Consider the following 13,844-nt stretch of genomic DNA (forward strand, 5'->3'; position numbering starts at 1 on the left):
AGCAACCCAATTGAAATAAAATGCAGTACCCAAATAAAACCCATGTTTCCTAATTGCACAGTTGACATTAAGAACGTCTTTACTTGCTGCATATCAGTTTAATGTACAGAATTTTCCAGTTCTGCAAATTTCATTTTTACAAATTAATGCAATTCTGAAACAAACATCAAAAATACTGCCCACTGTAAAGCCATGCTGAATAGTTTGAGACAGTTGTCGAGTGAAGTTAGGGGACTTTAAACTCTGCTCTATAGGCTACGTACGGATCATAAAAGTCAAAACAACTCAGTTGTATTTGTGCAAAAATATTTCTTATTCATGACTTATTCTGCTTGAATTGTGTGTGCCTGCTTGTTTGAAAAGTTGCACTGTTGCTGTATTCATGAATAAATCCTTTAGTAGAATAAGTATCAGCAACCTTGAATTACTAAAAACATGTATGGAAACATGTATGCAACTCCTGCAGATGCTCATTGTGGTAAGTATTCATGTAATCCTTGAAAATGATAAGCAAGCAACCCCTGCTCGTCATGCACAGTACATTCTAACATAACCATGGAGGCTGAAGCCATCTTGCAGTGAACTTCAATTAATTCTACAGAAAAAGGCAGACAAAGAAGTCCAATTTAAATACTTTAATACTGAACAAAAGAAAATAAAAGCAGATGGAAACTGTTACACATTTCCTGACTGCAGCAGCTATTGCAATGCCCAGAGTAGAAAAAAAAATCAGAGGTTTGGGGGGTGGTGGACAGGAGGGAAGAGAGGGAGGAGAGGAAAACACCTGAAAAAGTATGTCACCCAATCACTATCAGGACTGATACAAGTGAAAACAAACGGAAGGGAACCAGAGAAATAAAACTTCAATGAAACAAATTAAAACAAAAATGTATTTATAAGGTTGAAAACAAAAGAGGAACATATTTCAAGTTGCACATGTTCACTGATAGCAGTAAAATGCTGATAGCAATGTTTCATAATTTTTCTGCGCGTGGGAGCAGTCGGGAGAGGAGGAAGAAGTGTTTTGAAAAGAAACATGTAAATAAAGTGATGCCACTCCGTAACTGTATTTTCAAAAGAAAAAATTTAGAATATTAGAATTTTGTTTGTGTTATCACATTTTAATGTAAACATCAAATAATGTACCAAAATTAAAACTACAATAAAAGCTATGAAGTTCAACACAGTTGTGTAATCCTTCAAAAGAAAAAAATGCCAGATTTAAAAACATTTACACATGCATAGTGAAGTCAAATAATAACTTTTTCTTTTAAACTAAATTCACACTTTTTAAAAAGTTAATAATCTACTAAGCACCAGCATATCTAGATTTATTTAATCTTCATGATTCAATTTAAAAAAAACTATCAAATTAACAGTAAAATGAGCAAAGCTGTCAGCTTGTCCCAGAAAACAAATAAAAAGCAGAGCGTGTGTGATGAAGGTGTGCTTATGTTTTCTGCAGTGATTTCTGCCTTTTTATTTAAAAAGTAAAAGCTTTGTGTCTAAACTGAATTTTAATATACATGTGTATGTTTATGCAAATATATATCCTATTTTTAAGTTAAAAGCAGTTTGTTTACAATAACACTTTACACAGAGTAAAACCTTTCAATTGACCAAAATGTTTCTTAATGAAATTAACATTTTTATTAAAGAAACTTTGCTTGAAATGAAACAAATTTTGTTGTCCTCTTCCTCATGTAAGCTGGCTATGTCTAGTACAAAGCCCCAGCACTGTATGCTACTATATGGCAGCAAAGTATTCTTAAAAAGTGACTCAAAAATTAATGCTCTGCTTAAAAACTTTTTTTTTCCCCCATTTTTTTCTGAGCTGATACAAGATTTACCTAAGCATATCAAATTTTTTTTTTTGTTTTTTTTGTCGAAAGAAATAAGGTTGAATTTAGGAATCTATGATCAACTACAAATTACATACAGTAATGTAAAATATACACAGGATGAGACCCTTCTGACAAAATAAAACAAAAAAAACAAAAACAAAAAAACTCCAGGAAGTTCTGTCACAGAAATTCTGAATACTTTTAACAAACTATATTTCTGACTGTTCTGACTCATTTTAAAATCTAAAAAGCAACAACCTTTTTTTTCATTTGAAATAAGAGTAATACCCATTGCTACCTGATGAACTGCCTATGCTGAGTTCCTGAAACAAAGACAGGGGGTCGCCGTTTTTCTTTGCTTGCTCAGGTGGAGGTTTAGGCTTTGGCGGAGCCCGTAATGCATTGGCATACGACATGACTGGTTTGTTTCCACTTGCTTTCTGCTGGCTGCTGGACTCTGTGATCTGGTTGTTGGACAGGAGTGGGGGAAACTGGCCAAGGTGCTGGAGCACATTGTAGTTGAACGAGTTTGCTGACAGCTGTGATACATTCTCTGGCTTTAGGTGCTCTTCTGGGGGTCTTAGTTTCTTGGACTGAACTGCAATCAAAACATAACAGGTCGACATCAATGTGGTATAAAGGCTTGAGGGCTCAATCAAACTGCCACAAAATGTGAAAAGTTTACACCATTCTCAAAACAAGCCTTTTTTGGGTACTATTCTACTTTCATGTGGAGTGGTTTTAAATGTTGCAGACAGATTAACAGGAGCACTAAAGTTGGAACCTGGTAACAAGTAAATTGACAAGTCTTAGTAACTAATAATCAAAGTGGACTCCCCTGATGTTTAGGTCAGCGAATGCTCATGACAAAATGTAGAACAAAATCTAACAGCCTCATAAGTAAGTCCATACGTTGATTAGCTGATAGGTGATTGCAAAGGTGTTGGGCCACACCAGTTAACCTAAATGCATCTGGTGAGAGAGGGGAATCATATTGCTATGATGGCTCTACATTCATCAGTGCATCTTAGGTAAGGACAAGCTTCAACTTCCTACCCCAAACAGTCTGTTCACATTACACAGACTCCATTAGCTCATACATGAAGCACTGGCACTTGGGCAAAGTGTGAGAAGCCGTCACCTTTTGTGAACCAGAACCTAAAAGAGAATAGAGGCATGCTTGGCAGGCCCTGTGAAGGGTCAAGTTTGTGGTCATAAATTATCATTAGTACATTGAGTGTGGCACCCACAAAACCTGCACTTTGGGAGAAGAATGTATGGAATGGTATTCCTCACTTTAAAGACAACACACAGGACCAAACAAGTAAAGCAAACATACTGACTGGCCTTGACCGCGTCTCCCGCATTTCCCGCGACACATCCCTCACACCCCGCCCCCGCCACAACCGCCCCAAGAGGATCCCCCTCGTTCTCACACACCACCCTACCAACCTCCGGATACAACGCGTTATCCTCCGACACTTCCGCCATTTACAATCCGACCCCACCACCCAAGACATTTTTCCATCCCCTCCCCTGTCTGCTTTCCGGAGAGACCACTCTCTCCGTGACTCCCTTGTTCGCTCCACACTGCCCTCCAACCCCACCACACCCGGCACCTTCCCCTGCAACCGCAGGAAATGCTACACTTGTCCCCACACCTCCTCCCTCACCCCTATCCCAGGCCCCAAGATGACATTCCACATTAAGCAGAGGTTCACCTGCACATCTGCCAATGTGGTATACTGCATCCACTGTACCCGGTGCGGCTTCCTCTACATTGGGGAAACCAAGCGGAGGCTTGGGGACCGCTTTGCAGAACACCTCCGCTCAGTTCGCAACAAACAACTGCACCTCCCAGTCGCAAACCATTTCCACTCCCCCTCCCATTCTCTTGATGACATGTCCATCATGGGCCTCCTGCACTGTCACAATGATGCAACCCGAAGGTTGCAGGAACAGCAACTCATATTCCGCCTGGGAACCCTGCAGCCATATGGTATCAATGTGGACTTCACCAGTTTCAAAATCTCCCCTTCCCCTACTGCATCCTTAAACCAGCCCAGTTCATCCCCTCCCCCCACTGCACCACACAACCAGCCCAGCTCTTCCCCCCCCACCCACTGCATCCCAAAACCAGTCCAACCTGTCTCTGCCTCCCTAACCGGTTCTTCCTCTCACCCATCCCTTCCTCCCACCCCAAGCCGCACCCCCAGCTACCTACTAACCTCATCCCACCTCCTTGACCTGTCCGTCTTCCCTGGACTGACCTATCCCCTCCCTACCTCCTCACCTGTACTCTCTTCTCCACCTATCTTGTTTTCGCTCCATCTTTGGTCCGCCTCCCCCTCTCTCCCTATTTATTCCAGTTCCCTCCCCCCATCCCCCTCTCTGATGAAGGGTCTAGGCCCGAAACGTCAGCTTTTGTGCTCCTGAGATGCTGCTTGGCCTGCTGTGTTCATCCAGCCTCACATTTCATTATCTTGGAATCTCCAGCATCTGCAGTTCCCATTATCTCTGATACTGACTGGCAGCTTCATGTTCCCGGGTATAGATACTATGGGAAGGATAGAAAGGGGGGGGGGGGGGGGGGGGCGCGAGAGAAGGGACAGTGGCGTTTTTTGGCTTCGGATAACATTACGGTTGTACTTAGGGAGGACATTCCCAGGAAAATGCCTAGAGATTGAGTTGAGAAATCAAAAAAGGGATGATTACCTTATTGGTACTATATAGGCTCCCCCTAATAGTTTGCAAGAAATTGATCTCAGATATCTGTAAGAATAATAGGGTTGAAACGGTTGGGGTTTTAACTTTGCAGACATAGACTGGTATGTTATAGTATTAAGGGGTTGGATGGAGAGGAATTTGTCAAGTGTGGACAACAGCACTTTGGAGAAAGCAATCACAATTCAATTAGATTTAAAAGTGCGATGGAAAAGGATAGACCTGATTAATAAGTTAAAAGTTTCAAACTGGAGTAAGGCCAATTCTGATAGTGTTTGGCAGGGACTTTCAAAAATTGATTGGGGGGAGGTTGGTTACATGTAAAGGGATGGTTAGAAAATGGGAAACATTCAAAAATAATATAACATGAGTTCAGAGACAGTATGCTCCTGTTAGTGTAAAGGGCAAGGTTAGTAGGTGTAGGGATGATTAGGAAAATTGAAGCTCTGGTTTTAAAAAAAAGGAGGCATAAGTCAGGTTTACACAGCTGGGATTAAGTGAATGCCTACAGCGGTATTAGGCCAGTAGATGTATACTCAAGAGTGAAATCAGGAGGGCATACAGGCCACAAGGTAACTTTGGCAAATACAGTGAAGGACAGTCCAAAGAGTTTCTACAAATACATTAAGGGCAAAACAGTAACTAGGGCTGCCTTAGTATCTGAGGGCTTGCAACTTGTGCTGAACATTGAACAAACATTGATGAACAAATTGGAGGGAAGGGGATTTTTGAAGCAACTGAAGATGGCTGGACCTGGAAAATACCCTGAGAAACTCAGGCAGAGACGTCCTGGACTTGAGATGACTGATATCCAACAATAACTAGCTTCCTTTGTACCAGGCATGGTAATGCCATTGAATATTAAGGAAATGTGCTAAGATCCTCTCTTGTTGGAGATGTACACAGTCTGGGGCTTGAATGGTGTGAATATTGCCTGTTACTTTTCACACCAAGCCTGATATTGTCCATGTCTCGCTGCATTTGGACGCAGTCTACTTCAGTGACTGAGTCTCAAATGGTGCTGCTTGCTGTGAAATCATCAACATGCATCTCCAATTCTGACCTTATGAGGAAACAGCTTTTGATGAAGTAGTCAATGATGGTTAATCCTAGAAAACTATCATAAAGGGACTCTTATTATGAAGTCCTTCGACTGAGATGATTGATATCAAACAACAACTATCTTCCTTTGTACTTTTAACAACTTCAACAACCAGTGGAGGCATTTTGCACCCAATTCCCACTGAATTTTGTCAGGGTTCCTTGATGTCAAAGGCAGTCACTTTCAATTCACCTGCTTGCTCACTTATTCTCAATGCCCCTCAGCTGAGATCTGTAGTGAGGGGAAATGACAACGTGTGCTGGGCACAGCAAAGAATTGGATAAAATTATGACCCCTTCATCCTGTCAAATCATGTGTTTGGACTCTCATTCGGGTGATTTTGGAAACTTAGCAATATGGGGCAAAAATCTTTGAACCCAACTGATTTTTAATAGCACGTCCTAACTCACTTGATTTCCTGTAATAAACACTGCAATGTGTATACAAATGTCAATTTAACACCTCATTTGAACTGATCCATAGGTAGTTCTTATGCAATCAAATCAACATCCACTTGGAAGTGGGTTCAGAGAGTCCACCTTGACTTCATTGAGAGCTGAAAAATTGTTGCATGATTTTGACCTGGGCCTCAAATCCTAGGCCCCAGCATTATAACGGTAAGGTGCTCAAGCATATTACCCACCTTTGAGGGCCACTGTAATCTCTTTCAACTCTTTCACGTTAAAGGAGTTAGCTAACATAATCAGTGCAAGCTGAATGGCTCCCAACAAGCTGCAACAATTCTGAGATTCTGAAAATTAAAGCTCCTTAATATCACCTACACTTGTTTTTACATAAAACAAGGTGTTCCAAGCAGCTAGCACTGATATTCCACAGCTATTTGGAATGTAAAACTCACTGCAATTTCATCCCCTTCACCAAAAATAGAAATTACTTCAATTTGTGGGAAATAACTATTCCTGATTTTATTGTATAGAACTTGATATTTTCTTGAAATAATGTTTAACATTATCCAAATACATGCTACAATTATATTTGCAAAAACCTATGATAGCAATTAGATTGCTCAAGACAATTGCTATCTTCAAAATAATTTGCCTCACTATTCATAAATTCAATTTATTTGTTGATATACAGACCTTACTGAATTATCTGTATGCAATATTTTAAATTCCAATAACCTTGATTACAAATAGCATCTATTACAATTAGCCGACACAGAAAAGTGCAGGTTATTTATTGGAGATAATTAGATAGCTCTGTAGATATTCTACTTCATTTCATTCTCTGAAGAAGGCAATCTATATTTGGCTGATCTCTATCTATTGTTCACAGCTTCCGGCTAAATCACTACAATTAATTTTTTTCCCCAAAGATATTTCAGGATGTTAGTTTTTGACATACAGGACAGCAGATTCAATGAAACTTCAGGCTGTCAGTTTTTCCTCTTGGAATTGCTGCACTGTGATATTTTCCCTCCAAAGCTCTTGTAGTTTATTCCAAATTTACAAACCTCTCTGTTTACGAGTTGACCTATAAAATGTTAATAACACAGCTCAAAAGGGGATGGAAATTATAGCCAAGGATTAAAACCCTTTGCAATTACCTCAAACTTAATTTAGCTGTAATGTCAGCAAACCCAATTTGCTGACTAATTCAAATCTATTCCTTCTTGGGACAGGGATATTGCTGGCAATCCAATCTTCAACTGTCCTTTAGAAGGTGGTGCTGAACTACTGCTGTCTATGTAGGGTAGGTACACTCAGGGCTTTTAGGGAGAGAAAGTTCCAAGATTTCAACTTCACAACAGGGAAGGAAGTACAATACAGAACTTGCAGATGGTGGTGCTTCTGTGCACCTGCTGTCCTTATCTTTTTAAGTGATAGAGATCACAGGTTCAAATGGTGCTAGTGAAGGAGCCTTGGTGAGACTTGTAGATAGTGCACACCTCAGCCATAGTGTATTGATGATAGAGAGAACGAACATGGTGAAGGTGCCAATCAAGTGGGCTGCTTTGTCCTGGATGTTATCAAGCTTCAAGACTGCTGTTGGAGTGCACTCATCTAGACAAGGGGAATGTTCCAGCATACAGCCTGTAGATGGTGGAAATTCTTTGAGGAGTGAGGAAGCAAGTTATTGATTACAGAATTCCTCACCTCTGATCTGCCCTTGTATCTACTGTATTTATATGGCTGGTCCAGTTCAGTTTCTGGTCAATAGAAAATCCCAGAATGCTGGCAGTGGGGAATTCAGCAATTATAATGCCATTCATTGTTAAAGGGAAATGGGTAGATCCTTTCTGACATGTTTACAGGCTTGCACTTGTTACTTCTACTGATCAGCTTAAGTGATAATTCTTGAAAACCTAGAGTGTTTAATCTATTCTCTTTATCCCTACTTCCACATGGTGCTTGTAGCCAACCACACAGTTTCTTATACAAGGACCATTCATGCTGATGGGATCTTTCTACCTGTTAGTCACTGGGAATAACCACTGAAGCACAATTCCATCAATACAATTTTATCTCTGGACCTTTTTGACTGAGAGACACTAGTTGGAACTAAAGGAACAAGGATAGATTTCAGCTCAAGTCCGTCTCATTACTCAATTAAACTTCAATTTATTGCTAATCTGCATCCCAGCTCCATTTATTCATCTTGGATCCATTCCTTTTAATAGTGTTGGTCAACAACAAAAAAGAATCACCACTTCCACTCTGCGTCTCCTCACTTCATATAACATGGGCCAAAAACTGATGGAACCAAAACTTGAACTTGTGCCTGATGTTGCTTGTGCGAGGCAATGACAAGAGACCTTTTTGAAAAATACAAGTAGTACTCGAGTAAGAATTTCACAAATCTAACTAGATTTTCAGAACATCTTGGGAAGGCACACAATATCTTGGATCAACTCAGTTTCTTTGAGATGGGAGCAAGAGGACAGGGAAGACCACTCGGTTTTCAGATGAGTAGGTCCACGCATCAACACTTCAGAACACTAGGATCAAGTTACTGTACCTAAAGGGTCCCGTGATGCCACTGCTCTGTTGGAACCATTGCAGAGAATATTCTGGAAGGCGGTCGAAGAATTAGCATTCACCCACATCTCTGCAGATGTATAGTTGTATGACGAATGGCTGCTGTGATCTTGAAGCTCCTTACATTGATTAAGATTGCCTTGAGGATTGCTAGAATCTTCAGGAAATGCTTGAATAGAACCAGCTGAAATTCTTCTTTGGTACAAAGGCCTTCCTGGTCCTCTGGCTTCATACTGTATGGGAAATTGTAATAACAGGAGGATAACATAGCATGACCTTCATTTATTACATGATAAAAAAAACTTTACAGTATATATTTTTATTAAAAGCCCAATAATCAATTAGTAAAATTTCAATTTTTAAACTGTTAAAAGAACTCAAATACAAATCTTATGATTGATTAAATAATTTATCCATATGTGACTTTTCATTTATTAAGAGCAGTTAAACAAAAAGCAAGACAGCATCCAGAGTACTTTCTGGAGCGTTTCTTGCTTGAGAGATTTCAATCTGAGCCAGATCAAATGGGCAGGTGTAAAGACTGTGGTATCACCCGCAAATGGAGAACAAGGGATGAAAGTGAGGGGAAAAAAATGTGAAATACCGTTGGAATCTCCTGGCTTTTTACTAAAAGTACTATTGGTACAGTGTGTGAGTAGATGCATCCCTCATCCTTTGAGCTATAGACAAAGCCGATGAAGAAAAATGGGATAAAATGCAAAATTTGCTCACTAAAGATCCATAAAAAAAATTTAAGTTTAAGAAGAATCAGGTTTATTTTAAGTCATTAAACTGACTAATGCTAGATTTTCAAGGGATCTACTTTCTCCCCCTTCCTATATTTCAGTGATTCCTCTAAATTCAAACCACTGCTAACTTTTCAAACATTGTAGAATCTTTCATTTCAAAAATAATTGTAACTCTTTTTATCCACTGCCTGAGCTGTTAGTTCAGTTAGACATGTTCAGGAAATATCATATGTACATTTTTGAAATAACTGGTTTTTACAGCACATTTAAAAAGAACAAAATTTATTCCTGAGTAGACATCGGGCATAGCTAAATAAAGATTTATTTGATTTTGAAGGCATTTTCATCCGATCAGCTTTTTGTTAAACCAGCCCTTGGGAAAGGGGAATTAATTCTACAGTATAAATTAGGCAAGTGTTGCATGCTGAAAATGATATTTATACAAAGAGTGTAGCCAGCCAAATGGGCAATCTGCTTTCATGCTTTTTAAGAGAGAATTTTTGATGAAAAATGGACTTTGCAGACCTTAGTACATGTACACTCATTGAAGAATTTTTTTCTGGGATCACTGCGACTGTTAAAAGTATCAAACACGTAAAGTGGACCTGCACTGCATAGAAAGACAAACAAATTATTGGTGGTGATGGTGGTTTTGGGAGCAGCTGCACAGCTGCTTATAACTCATGTAATGTGAGAAGTAAAATCACTTGCGAGTCAATTGTTGTACAGAGCCTTGTGTTTCTACATTCAATGTTCAACTCTTGCACAATTCTGGAGCATGATTAAACAAAACCTCGTGGTGTTACAGCAGTCAGCATGATACTCATGCCATTAAGGAGTCATAAGAAATCTTGCATTGTATGCTAGATAACAAAGTGTGGAGCTGGATGAACACAGCAGGCCCAGCAGCATCTTAGAAGCACAAAAGCTGACGTCTCGGGCCTAGACCCTTCATCAGAGAGGGGGATGGGGAGAGAGAACTGGAATAAATAGGGAGAGAGGGGGAGGCGGACCGAAGATGGAGCGAAAACAAGATAGGTGGAGAAGAGAGTACAGGTGAGGAGGTAGGGAGGGGATAGGTCAGTCCAGGGAAGATGGACAGGTCAAGAAGGCGGGATGAGGTGGTAGGTAGGAAATGGAGGTGGGTGGAAGGGATGGGTGGGAGGAAGAACAGGTTAAGGAAGTGGAGACAGGCTGGGGTGGTTTTGGGATGCAGTGGGGGGAGGGGATGAGCTGGGCTGGTTTTGGGATGCAGTGGGGGAAGGGGAGATTTTGAAACTGGTGAAGTCCACATTGATACCATTGGGCTGCAGGGTTTCCAAGCGGAATATGAGTTGCTGTTCCTGCAACCTTCGGGTGGCATCATTGTAACACTGCAGGAGGCCCATGATGGACATGTCATCTGAGGAATGGGAGGGGGAGTTGAAATGGTTCGCGACTGGGAGGTGCAGTTGTTTGTTGCAACCGAGCGGAGGTGTTCTGCAAAGCGGTCCCCAAGTCTTCGCTTGGTTTCCTCAATGTAGAGGAAGCTTTTTCACACCGGGTGCAATGGATTGTTCATTGGAAACTCAGGATGAATCGACGAGCATTGCAACCAATGGTACTTTTTGAAATTTAGTCAATGTATGAAAACTCAACAGACAGCACTGGTAATGTAATGAAAATGTCCCGATCTCTGGGCCAGATGGCCTAGGTTCAAGTCCCATCTAACCAAGAGGTGTGTCATAACATGTCCGAACACGTTGCACAAAATAATTACTGTGCAATAGCTACTTTGCACACAAAGATTCCACAAAGTGCAGTTAAATAAATGAACCAGATTATCTGTTGCTCATACTGAAGGATAAATGTTGGTAAGAATCAGGTGAATTCCTCTGGACTGTTTTCTAATAGTCCAATAAAATCTCTTGTATGCACAGGAGATGATAGACATGTTCCCTGTAAAACAGATCTCAAAGGTGATAGTTCAAACAGTGCAATACTCCCTTTGTACCGCACTGAAGTGCTAGCCTTGAATTTGTGCATAGTCTCTGGAGTCAGGGTGCTTGAATCCCTGACTTCCCAACTCATGACCAACATTCAGTTTACTTATGTTGTGGCAGCTTTAATCTTCCTGCAACACTTTCAATTATACAATATATACACATGGTACATAGAACCATAGAACGGTTACCCCATAGGAGACAGACATTAGGCCTGTTATGGCTGTATTAGCATCCTCCAAGAGCAACTCAGTCATTCCAACACACACTAATGTTTTGCTGGAACCCACTTCCATCTCACTTGATTAGAATATGGAATGCACTGCCCATTTGCTGCATTAAAAAGTCTTTTCCATATTTCGCCTTTGGTTCTTTTTCCAGTCAATTTAAATGTGTCCTGTGGTTCTCAACCATTCTGCCAATAGAAGCGATTTATCTCCATCTACTCCTTCTAAACCCCTCATAATTTTGAGAACTTTTACCTAACCTCCTCTTAATCTTCACTTCAAGAACAGCCTAATTTCTGCAATCTAGCCTTATAACTGAAGTTCCTCATCCACAGAACCTATCCCTTAAAACTTTTTCTGCACTCTTTCGTCATGCTTTTACATCTTTCCTAGATTGCGCTACCCAGAATTGGCCACAATACTTCAGTTAAGACTGGATTAGTCCTTTATAGAGGCTCAGCTCATCACAGCTTGTTGTTGTGTTCTGTACCTCTATCTAAGGTCAAGACTTATGACCTGTTCTCAACCTGTTCTGCCACCTATATTGACCTGGGCAAGCACAAACAGCTACCTCTGCTGCCGCACGCATTTTAAAATTGCATACTTTAGTGTTTAAGGCTTCTTATACTTTACACCAAATTGCACCACTTCACACTTTTCTGCATTAATTTCACTTGCCACACGTCTACTGATTCCACCATCCTGTCCGTGTTCTCAAGTCTATCCCTGTCATTGTTACAGTACTTTCAAGTTGTCAACCACAAATTTTCAAATGGTGATCTGTACATCTATATCTAAGTCTTAAATAACAGCAAAGTCTGACGTGAGTTTAAGGCTGTCATTGAGCCCTGGGGGTCTGCTGACTGATATTCACAACCTGCAGAAACTTTGTTTTGTAGTCATCTGAACATCGGAGTTAATTGCAGCTTTCCAACTGTTTCTAGCTGTGTTTGAGTCTGCTGTAATCCACTCCAAAATACTCTCTAGCAACAAAGCAGCAATAATGCCAGAAAGATCATATTCATTAATGAATATCTGACAAAGGTAAAGTCAGGCATTGCTGAGAAATAGGAATCAGCTGAAACTATCTAAATAGGATCTTATCTCAAGGGATAGTGAATCTGTGGAATTCCCTATCATAGAGAGTTGTTGAGCTTGGAACATTCAAAATGGAGGCAGATTTTTAATCAGTAAGGGAATCAATGCTTCTGGGAATAAGGTGGGAAAATGGAGGTGAGGATAGTCGGATTAGGCAGGCCAGATTAAGGTTAAAGGATGCTGAAAGGTTGCCATCATGAATTGTAGGCCATTATCCAACTGTGCAACTTGATCAATAAATTAATAGCCAGTTTTACTTGCTCCTTTTACTCAGTCTCCAGATTAACTTTTGTACAAACAACAAAAAACTGAATTAAAACAAGAAGCCTCAAAACACAATATTGCATCAAAACAACAGCACTGCGCACACTGTGCTTAATGGAACCACTAAGCAGTAACATCTTGATTAATATGGATCCCAGCATTGCCATTTTTTTTAAAGGTTCACATTTACTAATGCAATGTTTTTTTTAAGCAACAGATTTCTAAATGGGCAAGATTCTGGTAGTGTTTTCTCAGCATACAATTCAAACCAAGCCCAAAACGGGATAATATGCGATCTTTCCTTGGTCACTATTGAACACAAATGTATTTTTTCATTGAAAACACAACAGTTAAATCTGTTCAAAAAGGACAAGCAATAAAGCAGTAGTAGCCACTCTCTGGAATAAGTTCACAGTTGAAACTTCAATGATTTGTTCAGTCCCCATTTGGTGAAAAACTCAAGACGTAAAGCGGTACAAGTCAACTGACTTGAACATTTAAAAACATGACACTTTTTGTTTAATTGCTTGAATCTTTTGCACCATTCTATCAAAAAAGGACTGCAATTTCTTTTAAGGGAAGAAAATTTGATGAACTGGTCAACAATGGTTAGCTAACTATTGACCCCATTGATGAAACAGCATTTCTGAAACGTAAATCATATTCACCGGAGACCAACAAACACTTAGCATACATAAATACCAGGTTTGTCAGAGGACAGAACTGAAGAACTTAGTATTTTCAACAAGAACACAGAAGCAGAGAATTTAGAATCATAAGGCCCAGACATTCACCGGGATGTGGCTCTGCAGCAATGAGTTACAAATGTGGGATTTCCCAAAAGTTTTTCAGAGT

The 13,844-nt window shown here is 40.1% G+C and overlaps 1 protein-coding gene across 7 annotated transcripts in view; it reads right to left on the reverse strand.

Moving 5' to 3' along the window:
• Positions 1 to 620: 620 nt before the first annotated feature.
• The window catches only part of helz (helicase with zinc finger), a 279,455-nt gene continuing 266,231 nt past the window's right edge, over positions 621 to 13,844 (reverse strand). For all 7 annotated transcript variants that reach the window (XM_048554824.1, XM_048554822.1, XM_048554823.1 and 4 more), the window contains 2 exons: positions 8,650 to 8,902; positions 621 to 2,442 (listed from right to left, as the gene is read on the reverse strand). In XM_048554824.1, the coding sequence (XP_048410781.1) occupies positions 2,111 to 2,442; positions 8,650 to 8,902 (585 nt within the window). In that variant the 3' untranslated portion in view covers positions 621 to 2,110. The remainder of the gene's footprint in view (positions 2,443 to 8,649; positions 8,903 to 13,844) is intronic.

The sequence above is a fragment of the Stegostoma tigrinum genome, chromosome 22 (genome assembly GCF_030684315.1).
Source record: "Stegostoma tigrinum isolate sSteTig4 chromosome 22, sSteTig4.hap1, whole genome shotgun sequence".
Taxonomy (NCBI): Eukaryota; Metazoa; Chordata; class Chondrichthyes; order Orectolobiformes; family Stegostomatidae; genus Stegostoma; species Stegostoma tigrinum.